At 38.4% G+C, this 18727-nt stretch overlaps 1 protein-coding gene across 1 annotated transcript in view; it reads right to left on the bottom strand.

Moving 5' to 3' along the window:
• The window catches only part of CFAP95 (cilia and flagella associated protein 95), an 89010-nt gene that overhangs the window by 37330 nt on the left and 32953 nt on the right, over positions 1-18727 (bottom strand). Inside the window, exons 3-4 of the mRNA XM_052645354.1 lie at positions 10050-10168; positions 9418-9486 (exon numbers count right to left, since the gene is read on the bottom strand). Coding sequence (XP_052501314.1) covers positions 9418-9486; positions 10050-10168 — 188 coding nt within the window. The remainder of the gene's footprint in view (positions 1-9417; positions 9487-10049; positions 10169-18727) is intronic.

Genomic DNA, 18727 nt, shown 5'->3' with positions numbered 1-18727 from the left:
CCATCTCAACTCTGCCATCTTTTTCTCCTTTTGCCTTCAACCTTTTCCAGCATCAGGGTCTTTTCTAATGAGTCTTTTCTGGGCTCTTCACATCAGGTGGCCAAAGTATTAGAGCTTCATCTTCAGCAACACTCCTTCCAATGAGTAATCAGGGTTGATTTCCCTTAGGATTGACTTGTTTGATCTCCTTGCTGTCCAAGGGGCTCTCAAGAGTCTTCCCCACAGCTCAAAAGCATCAATTCTTTGGCGTTCAGCCTTCTTTGTGGTCTAACTCTCACATCTGTACATGACTACTCGAAAAAGCATAGCTCTGACTATATGGACCTTTGTCAGCAAAGTGGTCTCTGCTTTTTAATACTCTGTCTAGGTTTGTCATAGCCTTCCTTCCAAGAAGTAAGAGTCTTCGAATTTCATGGCTGCAGGCAATCCGCAGTGATTTTGGAGACCAGGAAGTGAAAATCTATGACTGTTTCCAGTTTTTCCTCTTCTATTTGCCATGAAGTGAAGTGATGTGACCAGATGCCATGATCTTAGCGTTTTGAATGTTGAGTTTTAGGCCAACTTTTTTGCTCTCCTCCTTCACTCTCATCAAGAGGCTCTTTAGTTCCTCTTTGTTTTCTGCCATTAGAGTGGTATCATATATATATATATATTTCTCCCAGCAATCTTGATTCCAGCTTATAACTCATCTATCCCAGCATTTCACATAATGTACTCTGCATATATGTTAAACAAACAGGGTGACAATATACAACCTTGTTGTACTCCTTTCCCAATTTTGAATCAGTCAGTTGTTCCATGTGAGGTTCTAACTTGCTCCCTGACCAGTATACAGGTTTCTTAGGAGACAGGCAAGATCGTCTAGTATTTCCATCTCTTTCAGAATTTTCCAGTTTGTTGTGATCCACACAGTCAAAGGCTCTCATGTAGTGAATGAAACAGGTGTAGATGTTTTTTTTCTGTAATTCGCTTGCTTTCTCTAAGATCCAGTGAATGTTGGCAATTTGCTCTCTAGTTACTCTGCATTTTCTAAACCCAGCTTGTACATCTGGAAGTTCTTGGTTTATGTACTGCTGAAGCCTAGCTTGAAGGATTCTGAGCATAACTTCACTAGCATAGGAAGTGGGTGCTATTGTCCAATAGTTTGAACATTCTTTAGCACTTCCCTTCTTTGGAACTGGGATGAAAACATTGACATTTTCCAGTCCTGTGGCCACTGCTGGGTTTTTCAAACTTGCTGACATATTGAATGCAACACTTTAACACCATCATCTTTTAGTATTTTAAATAGTTCAGCTGGAATTCCATCACCTCCATTAGCATCATTGGTAGTAAGGCTTTCTGAGGTCACTTGACTTCACCCTCCAGGATATCTGTCTCTATGTGAGTGACCACACCACTGTGGTTATCCAGACCATCAAGACACAGAATACTACTGTTTGTTATCACTGGAATGCAAAAGTAGGAAGTCAAGAAACACCTGGAGTAACAGGCAAATTTGGCCTTGGAGTACAGAATGAAGCAGGGCAAAGGCTAATAGAGTTTTGCCAAGAGAATGCACTGCCCATAGCAAACACCCTCTTCCAACAACACAAGAGAAGACTCTACACATGGACATCATCAGATGGTCAACACCAAAATCAGATTGATTATATTCTTTGTAGCCAAAGATGGAGATGCTCTATACAGTCAGCAAAAACAAGACCAGGAGCTGACTGTGGCTCAGATCATGAACTCCTTATTGCCAAATTCAGACTTAAATTGAAGAAAGTAGGAAAAGCCACTAGACTATTAAGGTATTTGACCTAAATTCAGATTTGACCTAAATCAAATCCCTTACGATTATACAGTGGCAGTGAGAAATAGATTTAAGGGACTATATCTGATAGAGTGCCTGATGAACTATGGACAAAGGTAAGGAGAGGGTGGGACAAATTGAGAGAGTAACATTGAAACATATACATTGCCATATACAAAGTAGACAGCTAATGGGAAGTTGCTGTATAACATAGGGAGCTCAACTCTGTGCTCTGTGACAACACAGAGTGCTGGGATGGGGTGGAAGGTGAGAGGAAGGTTCAGAAGGGAGGGTACATATATATACTTATGGCTGATTCACATTATTGTATGGCAGAAAGCAACAGAACACTGTAAGCAATTATCCTCCAATTTAAAATATTTTTTTTATTTAAAAAATAAAAGAATTCAGTTCAGATCTGTCTCCCTCTCATTCCATAATCATTTCACCAAACAACTCTCCTCTCCACATTTTCTTTGTTGTTATCCTCATCGCCATCACCATCAGGCAATTTTAAACTTCTTTCTTGTAGAAAAATGTTCAACAACTTGGTGTTATTTTACCAAGAAACAAGCCACAATCCAAGTCCCCGAGTAGGAAAAGACAGTAAATGCCTTACACACTGAGGGGGAGAAAAGACCCTCCTGCTCTTCATATTCAGTCCCTTTCCTCTGAAGAGTGCCAAAGGTTTTACAGATGTTATATGCTCCAGGGAGAAGAGTGAATTGGAAGTTTAAACCGTGCCCTAAGCTTGCTACTGCGACTGTGAGGTGATCATTGCACACATATATGGATAAGTGCTCTGTGCCAACAATGAAAGCTTAACTGTCTGAACTACTTTTTGGCCTCATTTAACTTGTCCATTTATGCAGCTACAGATGCCTTTCTCCTTTAGAAGCATAAAATTTTAGAGCAGGAAAGGACTTTACAGATCGTTTGGTTCAATCCTTTCATTTTCCAGATGGAAACAACTGGAGCCCAGAGAGGGTTATTAGCCAGCACAAGGTCACATAGTAGGTTTAACACATGTCTGAAAGTAGAATCCATGTCTCCTATTTTCCTATACCATCCCCTTTCTTAAAAACCACACTATGGCCAAAAAGCTATCCAGTGATCTAAAACACTACTGATTTCTTTCTTCTCCAGTCAGGTGGATCACATAAATGTTTGGACAATTCTGGAAACAAGACACATTTATCATAACATTTCAACAATAAACACTAATCACTACCACAAGAAGGCAATGAAATTTGGCAAAAATGACAGGACACATTAGTTAGAGCTGACCTTGTAAGAGATCTACCTTGCTTTTTCTCCACCCTCTAGTAGGTGATTAATACCTCTCAGCTGCCCTCAAACTGGCCCAGAAGCCCATGGATCTGCTTTTCACCCAGCAAATGTTATATTAGAATTGGCTTTTTCCTATTAAAAAAAGAAAAACTTCTCCTGTGAACCATTATTCCAGGACCATATATGGTTATGTACATATGTTTAAATAAGGGCTTCTGAGAAATAAGATCTTAAAATTATATTTATACCACATCTCTCAAAATTGGATTTGCTTTATACAGTTTTTGTGGTTGTTTGTTCTGTTAGTTTGGTTTCTGCTTTTTTGTTTGTTTAATGGTCATAGACACAGTCAAGACATTATATTGTACATGAAGAACCTTACTTCTTAGAACAAATCAGCTACAACTGTCTGGTGCTATGGACAAATCGTAAAATGATTTTGTATTAGATAATAGATATCCAGGAGCCTTCTGACAGTGAGTTTTTCATCCCTCACAAAAAGTACTTTCAAATTAAGTGAAAGCTCCTTGAGGAGTCTTAAGAATCAGGTAGAAGGGCAAAGAAAGGCCTTTAACTTATTACAGCTTCATGTTTCTATCCACTTTTCCTATATGCCTTAAAAGAAATGTGCCTCATTATTTTTCTAGACCTTTAGTCTTTCTATCCATGTAGTAAAAGCAATGTATGTTAGAGACCCCTAAACATGCAACTGTATCCATTTGAGACCATAAGAGCACTGTTGACATCTTTGAGCCTTCTTGACTCTCACCCCTTCCATCACTGGCTAATGCCAATTCCTTGGTTATTCACTGATGGAAATGCAATCAACTCTCAAGAGAAGCAAGAACTCTAGTTCTGTACAAGCTCACTCCAGCCTCAAGGCATATCAATCTCATTTTTAAAGTGTAAATTATCAATATCACTTTTGGTCTCAACCTGACCACTCTATATATTGCAGTTGTCAAAAACATATCTCCATCTGGATGTGTAGAAGGAATTATTCACCAAGCCCTTTTCTCTAGTTAAGGTCAGGACTGATAAATCCAGTGATGTCAAACATTCTGGTTGTTCTGATTTTCAAAATGTTCCACTGAGATGTTTGCTGCCAGTTTAAGGAAGAGAGGTGTTGTGTCTTCTTCACATTGGCTTAAAATAAAGTAGGTGGGCTACTGCTTTTGAGTTGCAAGAAAAGAAACAGACTGTCAAATGCTATCACAACATAATGAATGTTATCTAAATTAAGACAAATGCATCTAACTAATGTCTCCTAAATAACAAAGCTATATCTGTATTCTGATTTTTTTCCATCAAGGTAACCTGAAGTTTAAATTTACATTATGATTATAGCTTTTATTTTATAAGTTAAAGGCACATTATTTTGGTCCATTGAGCAAACTCATTTTTATTCATTGCCTTTAGAGTTGACATTTAACTTCTACAGCTGTACAGTTGGCAAGAAGCAAAAGAATATTTAATATTCAAGAGAGCAGATTCTACACCACAAGAGCATTCTATTGTATACAATGCCCTATAATTAGTGTACATTAACTGAAAGAAAGAATTACATATGGAATTAGTGGGGGATGGTTGAAGGTACTCATGTATTCATTTCCTTGCTAATACTTGTGAATCAAATAAAACAAGTAATTCTAGTAATTCAAACTAATAAGAGCTGATTTTCTAAGAGACCTTGTGTTTTAATATATTTACCAAACTAACATTGAGAACTTTAGTTCTTCAGGACTTAAAGTTGTAAAATCAAGCAAAATAGGAATTAGTTATACACCTTTTCCAGTATAATTTGCTGTTCAACATCAGAAATAGTTTGTTTGAGAAATTAATTATATCCACAGTAGGTCAGGCTCTTCATTAGGACTGGGGAGAGCTGCAACAGCCTTTGCTTCAGAGCATTGATTTCAGTAAGAAAGACAAATAAGAATGTAAGTAACAGCAACCTAACTGGATAGGGATAAAAGAAGTACATGGTACTATGAACACCCACAAGAGACCTACCATGAGGGCTGGGAGTGGCAGTAGAAAGGGAAGGTCCTTCAGAAGAGGTGAAATTTCAGATGAGACTGAATGACTTCAAGGTTAAGATTGAATGTACACACTGAATCTTGCTTCCTCAAAAAGCTTCACTAAAATCAAATTAAAGAGATTAAAAAAATAAAAATAAACCCACAAGAACAAGGAGAACAGAAAAAGGAACATGAGAAATGAACATTCAAAGCTCAAGAGAAGATGGACAAGTGGTCTCTGACTTAACAGAAAGCTGACCAAATCCTAAAGCAGCAAAGGAAGATTGGGGCAGAGCTTTTTGTGAAGCACATAAACTCCAGGCATGATCTTCCTCCACACCCCATTACTGAATAACCGCCCCTCCCTTACTCCCTTACTTCAGGAGGAAGCTAGAAATTTTTTCACTTGAAATGATAAAAGAGAAAGTCCTTGACCAACAACATAGTTCAGCGACCATACACAGTGAAGGATCAACATGGATGTCCAAGCCAAATGCCCTGTTTACTCCAATACCACAGGTACTAGAGCAGATGGGCAATTTGGGGAACTTCCTCTGGGGAATGTGACCAGCCCAAAAGGAAAGACTAAAATACTGATACCAGGGCTTCTGCAAAAAAAAAAAAAAAACAAAACACATGCTTAGATCCCTCCAGTGAAGCTCCAAATAACTAAGCCTCACACACAGGCTCTGAGCCTCATCTCTTAATTATGAGCAGGAATGCTTAGTTGCTCAGTCATGTCCAACTCTTTGCAACACCATGGACTGTAGCCCACCAGGCTCCTCTGTCCATGGGGATTCTCCAGGCAAGAATACTGGAGTGGGTTACCATGTTCTCCTCCAGGGGATCTTCCCAACTCAGGAATCAAACCCAGGTCTCCCACATTGCAGGTGCATTCTTTACCAGGTGAACCACCGGGGAAGCCCATGAGCAGAGAACCAAGAAGTAATTACCAAACATCTAAGGAAAGCTTCTAGTATCGAAGATAGACACCAAACAAACAAAAGGCAAACTAATAAAAAGCATCTTGGAGGAAATAGATACTATGCATGGATAAAAATTTAGTAAAACTAACTATTACTAACATCCTCAAATAGATATTTGTTTGTTTCATGAAACAAACAAAGAATTCTATAAAAACCAAAGGATTCAGAAAACAAAAAGAGAACTCAATAGTAGCGTTGAAGACACAGACAGTAAAGTAGACAGTAAGATAAATATGAGAGAGAAGACAAGAAAATTAGAAGACCAGGCCAGGCAAACCAACATTTAAATAAAGTATTTCTAAAATTGAGAACAGAGAAAATGGAAGGTATAAATCATCAATCAGTGAAATAAATGAAGAATATTTTCCTGAACTGAAAGATAGGAGTTTCTTAACCAAAAGTGTTTGCCAAGTGGCTGGACCAGCAGATCTGCTTAGCATTTAACATATATGCACGAATTACTGTTCTGTTTCACATGTATTAACTTACTTAGTCATCCCAACTCTATAACTCAATCCTCATTTTACAGATGAAGAAACCAAGGTACAAAATGGTTAAGCAACTATTAATAGCCCAAGTTCACATAGCTAGTAAGTGTCAGAGCCAGGATTTGAAAGTAGGTAATGTAGCCCTGAAGTTCACTACACAATACTACCATGCAGGAAGGGGCAGCACTGTGAAATTTCAGAAAACACTATAGACAGTTTCATTTGATTTTTTAAAAGCAGGAGTATGTACTATTTTGATAGTGTATGCAGAGCCAAGCAATTGACTAACAACCTGAGGGAAATTGCATGCAGACTTCTGTTCCTACCTCCAAACACAACATCCTTCTGTGCAATAGTCTGTCCTACAAATTCCAATTATATCAGAAGCTCTAAATTCCTATTCCCCACCCCCAGCTCAACAATAACACTGCTCTGCTCTTGGGCTCACCTCCCTGCCCTGTAGCCAGGAAAAGTGACCTCAGTGAGTAAGTGATCCTCAGTTCTCACCTTCAGGAGCACAGAACCCCACTGGTTGCTATTCAATCCTTGACAACAGTTGCATAACATTTTATGCAGTTCTATCATTATCCGTGTCAGGACAGTAAGTCTGAAACTAGTCCTTGTATACCTAAAAGTATCTTTATTTGACTTGCACATTTAAATAATTACGGATTCAAAATTCTTTTCCTTCAATACTTTAATATTATGCTCTTGCATCCAATGTTGCTGTTGGGAAACTAATGTCAACCTGATTTTTATTATTTTGCCTTATATTTGCAACCATTTTCTTTATTTCCCTAAGTAATTAAGCTTTCTATTTTTGTTCCATTGGTTTCGAATTCCTGTTACATTTGTTCCATCAGGTCTATTTCATCTGTTAGAAGTTATCTAAGTCTTTTCATTCTTCATGATGCTTTTGTTCTTTAGATGTGTCATGATATTTTTAAGACCAGGAATTCAGCTGCATTATTAATAAGACGATCAGTTGCCTCTGCTTTTGATGATTCTATAAATGGTCCACTGAAAAGGGAGGCTCAGCTGGTGTCTTCACTGTGAGTATAAGAGATATGAGTTGAGTGCCTCTGCTGTACTTCTCTGGGCTTAACTGCACTTATTTTCCCTGGCATTTCTTTCTCCTCAAGACATACTGCCCAGGTCCTCTATATCCGAGAATATTTTCTCTACTTGAAGTTGTAGGAGACAACTCAGGGTCAGCTTACAGCACTTTCCACTACCATCCTACACACACTCTGCAAAATAGGTTAGCTTTAAAGCCAGACAGTTCTCAAAGGAAGCAAAAACAACTAAATTGCCAGTGATGATACATATACTCATATCTGCATAGTACACGATCCAACACTTCGAATTTTTTCATGCTTATGCTGCTGCTGCTAAGTCACTTCAGTCATGTCCAACTCTGTGCGACCTTGTAGACGGAAGCCCACCAGGCTCCCCCGTCGCTGGGATTCTCCAGGCAAGAACACTGGAGTGAGTTGCCATTTCCTTCTCCAGTGCATGAAAGTGAAAAGTCAAAGTGAAGTCGTTCAGTCGTGTCTGACTCTTAGCGACCCCATGGACCGCAGCATATCAGGCTCCTCCATCCATGGGATTTTCCAGGCAAGAGTACTGGAGTGGGGTGCCACTGCCTTCTCCATTTCATGCTTATAATTACCTATATTTCATCACATACATATATATATATATATATATATATATATGTACACATCATTATAGCAATTATGAAAGTTTGTCTTCTTTACAAAGATGAGTAGAAAAGAAATATTTTTTCTATAGTGACAAACCATGTTGTCTCCAAAAGTAATTTCTTTTATTAGTTAAAAAAAACAGTAGTTTCTTCCTATACAGTCAGTTCTCAATAGTCACAGTAATGTTCTGCAAAGTCATTGTGAACACTGAATTAGAAAATCTTGAATGTATTAGAAGAAATACAGGGGTAGGTTCCTTCAAGCTCTGGTTACAACATTTTCATCAGCAAATCAATACATATTTTGGTTTCATGTGTGTTTCTGTTTAAGGACATTCTATTCAATATATAGTTTATGCATTAACTTTGAGTATGGCCAGCAGAACTGTAACTCATACCTGAAGGAAGTTTATCTATTTTCTGCATAAATCATATCACAGCCTTCTTGCCCTAGGAACACTAAATAACATTTCAGCACTACACTTAGAAACCATTTCAAACAGCAAAATCACTAAAAAATCACCAAAAAAATGCAAAAAATACATGATTGTGAAAAGGACACTTGCATACACTCTGAAAACTGAAATAAGAAGGTAGTCTCACTTTGTTCCACCTCAGCTGGGAATGTGTGCTTTGGGTGGCTCAAATATCTTGCCACCATTAATGTCGTTATGCATATCCATTATTGTCTGCAACAGCACCCTTAGTATTGATTTGGGGGTTACAAATCAGTTTTAGCAGTAAGAGAATTTACAAATATAGAATCTACAAATATTGAGTATTAACTACTGTATTATTATTATTATTGCTTGCATATTGATGGGAAAAGCTTGTTAAAGGAAAGAAGTCTCGTGCTAATTTTTGTGTATACACATACATACAAACACATATATCACTGTTCATATTTTTTAAATGATAATCTACTTTTCTTCTAACAGTCTGATGGTGTTTATAAATTGGAAAAAAACAAACACCATTTTTTTAAGAAAGGAAGGTAACCTGTAAGATACCACATAAAGGGCAGTTTGTTGACTTTGGTCCACCACTAATTCCTTCACCCCTGCAATCAAACCTTCTGAACTATTAAGAAACATTTTTTGCAATCTGCAGCAGTTTAGGGGCTACGAACATTTTGCGCCAATCTGGTGGGTGTCTAGTAAAGAGAGCTCCAAAACCTGTGGCAGGCAATCCAGTGTCCCTGGAAACAAGACAACAATTTTTAGAAAACATGTCAAACTGACATTTACAAACTTTCAAAGCCATATAAAACTAATTTGGGAGCTGAATTTTTATTATAAATTTTTAAAGGATTTCCATGTTTGCAAGTTTAATGCACTTTGCAAAATATTAATAAAATGTCTCAATAAGTAAATGGAAAATTTCAGCATTCTGTCCAATAACTACAAGAGGAAGTCTATGTCATGCATTTCCAGAGAAACGCACTAACTTTTAGCAATAAATTGTAGAGATGGGGTTCAAACCTAGGTTGTCAGAACGATGACCAGAAAAAAACACGTAAAGGGAAAAAGACACTTTAATTGGACCTATAATGCGCAGAGCTGACTGGCAAACAACCAAGGGAAAGAGAATTCCAGACAGAGGGAGCAGCATGAACAGAAAGCATGGCAGCTTGAGATGCAGTGTCCGTGCTTGCTGTAGTCCAATAATGTGTAGCTGGGGCCAACCTACCTCCTTTACTGCTTATTTATTAGCCCTTTCCTATAGATGCCCGTTCTAAGCAAAGGGCTATATTAAGCATACCTTTCAATAATTCCAGAGTTCATCGTTTCCTCATTCAATAAAGCCTTACTCTTTATTTTGGCCAGTTTTGTATTTAAACAAACTTGTGCCATTTTTTCACATGTTTCTGATATCCAAGTCTGGAAAAAATAAAAAATCACATATAAAGAAAATAAAGTTAAAAATTCTCACTTACTAAAATATATCTCTGCTGAAGTACATTCTGATTTAATTGTTGACTCTATTCATATAAAAAAAAATGTCCCATAGCAGTCAATGATTTCATCATAAATATGTGAAAATGGCAATTTCTTACAGTGTTTTGTTGGAACAAAAATCAGATTGGTTGTTTCCGTGAAATGGAAAGTACTTCATTCAACTAAATACTAACTCTTGTTTGCTTTCTATTTCTTTCTCAAGGTAGTATATTTTAACTTCCCTAAGTAAGAAAATGTAACAATCACTTTGTAAATCACACACGACTTTAGATACCATCATTATCATTGTTATCCATTCTCTATCACAGAAGATAATTCAATGAATTATCAAACAATTATTACTACGAGAAAAACCTGATAATTATAGTGTATACTCAAGTCAATTGCAGAAGCATCATGGGTAATGTCTAGAGGATCTTAGGAATAAAAATGTATGCTGAGGATTCAATATTTTTCCCATACGAAACTCTAGAAGATCACAAATATGGAGGTTCACAGCAGAGATTCAGAACTCACTACCACCAAGAGAAATCAATTACTTGCTACAAACCTGAAGACAAGTTTCCCTAAGATATCCAACAAAGCCCCAGATCACATCAATTCCACTAGATTTTGTTCAAAAAAAAAAAAGAGAGAGAGAGATAAAATACTGTTTAGAAACTGAAGACCTTAACTGCAAGAGTATCCAATAGCTAGAGTCAAATTCCTTTGGTCCATTTTTGTGAAGAATAAAGAGGCTCTGTAAAACTAAGAACCCATCCTATTCAAAGCAATTTTAACTATAGTCTCTGATCCTGGTTCCTTGGTCTACTCCATGGCTTCTATGATTTCTGTCCCCTAAGACCTCAACCTCCTGAATCATCAGCCTCCCAGCCTAATTTCCCAGCTCTGACTCTTATACTGGTAACTCAACTACTCTTCCTCAGAGATTCCAAGTTTCACAAATCAACAGCAGAGGACTCTGTACTGGGCTCCATATTTTACACTCTAATGAAAAATAAAGCATTATCTTTTAGGGAAAAAATTACTAGGTATAATTTTGTTTTTAAGGTGTAAATTGGCCCAACAGTTAACCTTAGATATGCTCTAATCATTTTTGACAGTAAATATTTCAATAAATCAATCAACACCATTGAAACTTATATAAAACAAAGGTACTGCCAAATTGAAATAATGAATAGTAAAAGGAAACAGATAATAGCATTAGTGGCTCTTAAGTTTATTGACTCCTTATTCTGTATTAGGCACCATATTAAGCATTTTATATACATTATCTCTCTAAATACTTAAAGCAACACTGAGTGTTATGTATTAATTATGGTGGCAGAAGGAAAAGAAAAATCATATGGGGGAAATGAAGAAAGTTTAATAGAGAATCTACTTATAAAAGTGTGGCCAGAATTCAGAAAACTAGCAAACAATGATGAAGCACCCTGACGACAGCAATACTGGTGAGTCACAGGGTAGGGCAGTTATGGAACCCAGATCTACAGCTGTAAAGAGAGGGTCACTTGGTAGTTGTGGCTTTCAGAACAGAAACAGTGTTTTAGTCTGCTCAGGCTGTTGTTACAAATATCATAGACTGAGTGACTTATACACAATAGGAAATTATTTCTTAGAATTCTGAAGGCTTAGAAGGCCAAGATCCAGGCACCAGCAGTGACTGATGAGAGTCTACTTTCTAGCTGACAGACAGCCGTCTTTTCACAATGTCTTCACAATGGCAGAAGTGGGGAAGAGCTCTTTGGTGTCTCTATTATAAGGGTATTAATCTCATTCATGAGGACTCCACTTTCATGAACTAAACACCTCCCATATGCCCCATCTCTTAATTGCATCACACTAGGAGTTAGAATTTCAACATCTGAGTTTGAGAGGGACACAATCATTTAATCCATAGAAGACAGCCACTGCCAAAATGGCCTCTCAGAAGGAAAGCTAAGAAATGTCCAATCCAGCTCTCCTCGCATTGCTGATCACCTGTCAGTGCCTTCCACAGGACAGTTCCTGGCAATTCACAGAAAGCCAGAGGGCAAAAGATCTCACTGACATAATCCATAAAGGTCAGCCTCCTTGGTACACACAGCAGGGTTGAGAAGGGTGGGGAGCAGATCTGGAGGGAGAAAGGAAGGACTCTTGGCTTATTTTAATCTTCATTTTAAGGAGGGGAAAACTGAGGTTGAAAGGGATTAACTAATGCTCAGATAAACCAGAGAGAAAAGAAGTTCCACAATATAAAACAAGCAGTCTGACTCATTCAGTCATTCATCCATCCATCCATATCTGTGAAATGCCAGGAATCCTACTAAGTTCTAGAGCTATAAGCTAAGTCACTTCAGTTGTGTCCGACTCTGTGCGACCCCATAGACAGCAGCCCACCAGGCTCCGAGGTCCCTGGGATTCTCCAGGCAAGAACACGGGAGTGGGTTGCCATTTCCTTCTCCAATGCATGAAAGTGAAAGTGAAAGTGAACCCAGACACTATACTGGCTGTAGCTTCAGTTCAGTTGAGTTCAGCCGCTCAGTCGTGTCCGACTCTTTACGACCCCATGAATCGCAGCACGCCAGGCCTCCCTGTCCACCACCAACTCTCAGAGTTTACTCAGACTCACGTCCATCGAGTCAGTGATGCCATCCAGCCATCTCATCCTCTGTCGTCCCCTTCTCCTGCCCCCAATCCCTCCCAGCATCAGAGTCTTTTCCAATGAGTCAACTCATCGCATGAGGTGGCCAAAGTAATGGAGTTTCAGCTTTAGCATCATTCCTTCCAAAGAAATCCCAGGGTTGATCTCCTTCAGAATGGACTGGTTGGATCTCCTTGCTGTCCAAGGGACTCTCAAGAGTCTTCTCCAACACCACAGTTCAAAGCATCAATTCTGAGGTGCTCAGCTTTCTTCACAGTCCAACTCTCACATCCATACATGACCACTGGAAAAACCATAGCTTTGACTAGACGGACCTTTGCTGGCAAAGTAATGTCTCTGCTTTTGAATATGCTATCTAGGTTAGTCATAACTTTTCTTCCAAGGAGTAAGCGTCTTTTAATTTCATGGCTGCAGTCACCATCAGCAGTGATTTTGGAACCCCCAAAAATAAAGTCTGACATTGTTTCCACTGTTTCCCATCTATTTGCCATGAAGTGATGGGACCAGATGCCATAATCTTAGTTTTCTGAATGTTGAGCTTAAGCCAACTTTTTCACTCTCCTCTTTCACTTTCATCAAGAGGCTTTTTAGTTTCTCTTCACTTTCTGCCATAAGGGTGTTGTCATCTGCATATTTGAGGTTATTGATATTTCTCCCAGCAATCTTGATTCCAGCTTGTGCTTCTTCCAACCCAGCATTCCCCATGATGTACTCTGCATATAAGTTAAATAAGCAGGGTGACAATATACAGCCTTGACGTACTCCTTTTCCTGTTTGGAACCAGTCTGTTGTTCCATGTCCAGTTCTAATTGTTGCTTTCTGACCTGCATACAGATTTCTCAAGACACAGATCAGGTGGTCTGGTATTCCCATCTCTTTCAGAATTTTCCACAGTTTATTGTGATCCACACAGTCAAAGGCTTTGGCATAGTCAATAAAGCAGAAACAGATGTTTTTCTGGAACTCTCTTGCTTTTCCCATGATCCAGCGGCTGTTGGCAATTTGATCTCTGGTTCCTCTGCCTTTTCTAAAAACACCTGGAACTTCACGGTTCACGTATTGCTGAAGCCTGACTTGGAGAATTTTGAGCATTACTTTACTTGAATGTGAGATGAGTGCAATTGTGTGGTAGTTTGAGCATTCTTTGGCATTGCCTTTCTTAGAGATTGGAATGAAAACTGACCTTTTCCAGTCCTGTGGCCACTGCTGAGTTTTCCAAATTTGCTGGCATATTGAGTGCAGCACTTTCACAGCATCATCTTTCAGGATTTGAAATAGTTCAACTGGAATTCCATCACCTCCACTAGCTTTGTTCGTAGTGATGCTTTCTAAGGCCCACTTGACTTCACATTCCAGGATGTCTGGCTCTAGATGAGTGATCACACCATCATGATTATCTTGGTCTTGAAGATCTTTTTTGTATAGTTCTTCTGTGTATTCTTGCCACCTCTTCTTAATATCTTCTGCTTCTGTTAGGTCCATACCATTTCTGTCCTTTATCGAGCCCATCTTTGCATGAAATGTTCCCTTGGTATCTCTAATTTTCTTGAAGAGATCTCTAGTCTTTCCCATTCTGTTCTTTTCCTCTATTTCTTTGCATTGATCACTGAGGAAGGCTTTCTTATCTCTTCTTCCTATTCTTTGGAGCTCTGCATTCAGATGCTTAAATCTTTCCTTTTCTCCTTTGCTTTTCACTTCTCTTCTTTTCATAGCTATTTTTAAGGCCTCCCCAGACAACCATTTTGCTCTTTTGGATTTCTTTTCCATGGGGATGGTCTTGATGCCTGTCTCCTGTACAATGTCACGAACCTCATTCCATAGTTCATCAGGCACTCTATCTATCAGATCTAGGCCCTTAAATCTATTTATCACTTCCACTGTATAATCATAAGGGATTTGATTTAGGTCATACCTGAATGGCCTCGCGGTTTTCCCTACTTTCTTCAATTAAGTCTGAATTTGGCAATAAGGAATTCATGATCTGAGCCACAGTCAGCTCCTGGTCTTGTTTTTGTTGACTGTATAGAGCTTCTCCATCTTTGGCTGCAAAGAATATAATCAATCTGATTTCAGTGTTGACTATCTGGTGATGTCCATGTGTAGAGTCTTCTCTTGTGTTGTTGGAAGAGGGTGTTTGCTATGACCAGTGTATTTTCTTGGCAAAACTCTATTAGTCTTTGCCCTGCTTCATTCTGCATTCCAAGGCCAAATTTGCCTGTTACTCCAGGTGTTTCTTGACTTCCTACTTTTGCATTCCAGTCCCCTATGATGAAAAGGACATCTCTTTTGGGTGTTAGTTCTAAAAGGTCTTGTAGGTCTTCATAGAACCGTTCAACTTCAGCTTCTTCAGCATTACTGGTTGGGACATAGACTTGGATTACTGTGATATTGAATGGTTTGCCTTGGAGACAAACAGAGATCATTCTGTCGTTTTTGAGATTGCATCCAAGTACTGCATTTTGGCCTCTTTTGTTGACCATGATGGCTACTCCATTTCTTCTGAGGGATTCCTGCCCACAGTAGTAGATATAATGGTCATCTGAGTTAAATTCACCCATTCCCATCCATTTTAGTTCACTGATTCCTAGAATGTCGACGTTCACTCTTGCCATCTCTTGTTTGACCACTTGCAATTTGCCTGGATTCATGGATGTAGCTTAGTGAGTTGCAATAAACCATGGAATAATGGCAATAACAATATCACATTGACCAGACACCATTCTAAATGTCTTCACATTAAATGCTCATGAAAACTCTATTCCCACTTTTTACCCAAGGAAATAAAGAAACAGAAAATTGTAAACTCTTGACCAAAGTTACAACCTAGTAGGTGGTGGAGCCAAGAATCAATGAGAAGCAATCTGTCAGCAGAGCCCACACTTACCCTCTGTGTCTCCCATATCAGAGGTAAATAGTATCCTCCAATATTAGACTTCCCATTCTGTTATTCATCAATAATAAAACCCTCAAATTTTAGTTGGGCCCATGAGGTTTCAGACTACATTTCTAGCCTCCCTTATACTTAGAAATGACCAGTGACTGGTTCTGGACAATAGGGCATAATGGAATTAATATATACAATCTCCAGCTTCTATTTCTCTTTTTATGGCATGGAATGTGGACATAATGGCAGATTTCCAGCAGTCATATTGGGCCTTTTGTAAGGGATGGCAGAGCAGAAAGCAAGAAGAAGTAGGTGGCTGACAATTTATCGAACTTTCATATCACTCCTGGCCTGTTATCCTCTAGACTTTTTTTTTTTCATTTTTCATTTTTTTATTGCTGTTAATTCAAAGAAAAAAGGTTGCATAAAATCCTATCTTTTCTAGAAATATAAGTGGCCTTTCCAGTACAGAACATTTCAAATATCAAAGTATATGGTAAACATACAAATAAGGAGAAGGTAACATACCTCCTATATATAGTACAGTCTTTTAAATCATAAAATAAGCTCCATAAAATACAACTGGCAAGTGATTCACAATGTGGTCCATACAAGGCTTATCAAAACTCTCACTTCCACAACTTGACTGCAGCTTAACAATTAATTTAATAATATGGTCCAAAAACACCTAAATAAAATATATTTAATCAAAAGAATTTCCTTTCATTGAACTTTCTTTTTAAATTAAAGCTTTCATCTACCTCTTCACCCACCCCCACCCCTTTCTTCCCCTTTTACTCCCACCCCGAAAGAAGGTTTCAAAATGTACATTGGTGCTATAAATATAAACTCTACCTATGAAGCTTTACAGGAAGTTTCTTACTTCAAGTGTTTCCTTTTGTCTGGCAATCTATTAGGTTTCTGAACCAAGGCCAGATATTTAAGTTCCTCTGCCGCCCACCAACGTGACCCCACAGAAACACCTGCCATCTCTCCTCTGTACTGAAGGTGGGGCACAGCACACCCAACCCCAAGCCCTTACACCCACGGCTCAACACCGGGGGCTGCTTGGTGCCATAGACCTTTTATATAAAAGAATAAAACTTTATGTGAACAGCCACTGTTGATTTTTGGTTTCTGTTGTGTGTAGGCAAACCTAATCCTACACCAACTTAATCTGAAAAATCACTGTGGTCTAGAAATGTTCATAACCTGACATAAGGGTGGATAATTTATAAAAACACTTCATATGTTTAAAAGTCTTTTGGGCTTTATATATATGTATCACAAACTGGAGATCGGCAATTTGATATGTGCAGTTATCATAGCATAAGCTTACAGGATAATCATTAAAATTTCCATTTAATTTGCATAATAAAATCTAGCTTGAGTAAAATAGTAATATAAAAAATATCTAATATGTATACAGGAAGTACATGTCATAATATCATTATTATTCCCCATTTTCCTGAGTATCAACTTTTTAAGTCTCTATTTCTAATCTTCCAAAATGAACTCTTCCAGTATGGCTACATTTAAGAAAAGCCAGTAGGTGTATAATCTGGGCAATGGCTTCAGGAAATGAGTAGGTCACTTAGGACTTCCCCTCAAGTTTCACATTTGAGTGTAACCAGCCTATTTGTGCTGAGGAAGACTTACCCCCTGGAAGAATCTCTCTCAGCAAGATTCATTTTAAATGATGCCCAACAGGCATTTCTTTTTGGGTTCCTTATAGGGTTCCCTGAAAGCATGCTCCTCTAACTCATACTGAAGGACTGAATCAACTTAGAACACACACATGCACGCAAGCAAATTGACACATATGAAATATTAAAAGCTAGTTTCTCTAGAAGTTAAATTAGGGCATGACTGTGCTCAGTCGCTCAGTCATGTCTGACTCTTTGCAGGCCCCACAGGCTGCAGTCCACAAGGCTCCTCTGTCCATGGAATTTTTTAGGTAAGAATACTGGAGCGGGTTGCCATTTCCTACTCCAGGGGATCTTCCCTATCCAAGGATCAAACCCGCATCTCTTGGGCTCCCTGCACTGGCAGGCAGATTCTTTACCTCTGAGCCACCTGGGAAGCTATGTGACATGACTATTGACACAGAAAAAGAGTCACAAAGGAGAGTAACAGGATCAAAATGGGAGATACCTCCTTTCATTCACATTCCAAGTGCCAAGAAATGATACTTGACAGAATTCCCAAGCCCATAGCTGAAGCATAAGACAAGGAAAGTACGGTCGAGGTGGCCAAAACTTATACAGAATTCCTGAAACAGGAAAGTCAGATGCAATTGTACTGACATAGGAAAAGCCAAAATCCAGGAGAGCATGCTGGAACCTGTGGCATCAACTTCAAATTCAGAGATGATGGAGATAGAAAGTAAGAGAGGGCCCTGACTAAACAGTCCACTATCTTCCAAACATCTTCCTTCTCCCTGGTTTAAGTGGATCTCTTTCACTGACATTTAAAATTATTCCATTTATAAAAGTTTTGATCCATATGCGTTTTTCAGGTAGTACTTAGATCTGAATGCAGGAAGCATCTGTCAGATTGTAGTGCTCAAAATACTATTCTACTGTGTCAATCAAAGAAAAAGAAAATACCTGAACCAATAAGTAAATGACAATTTAATTTCTCAAATCCATTATAATTATATCCCTTTTAGAGTCTTTAATTTTTAAATGTTGTATTTTCATCCACCAAAACAGCTCGTATTTGAGACCTACTTAGTATTCATCTGTTCATAAAATGAATGTTAGCACACTTTTGTCCTATTCATTTATTTGCCATTTTAAGCCCAAAATGACTGTGATGTTGTTAATACTAATCTAATATTAGCCTAATTTGCTCATCAGTTTTATCCTGTTCCAAAAATGCCTTGGCATTGATCCATTAGCTGTATAAGAAAAATCTGCTTAATAAAATTACTCAAGTTTCTCTTTGTTCC

This window comes from Budorcas taxicolor, chromosome 8, assembly GCF_023091745.1.
Source record: "Budorcas taxicolor isolate Tak-1 chromosome 8, Takin1.1, whole genome shotgun sequence".
Taxonomy (NCBI): Eukaryota; Metazoa; Chordata; class Mammalia; order Artiodactyla; family Bovidae; genus Budorcas; species Budorcas taxicolor.
Note: the sequence above shows the minus strand (reverse complement) of the source record. Positions and strands in the feature narration are given on the sequence as shown.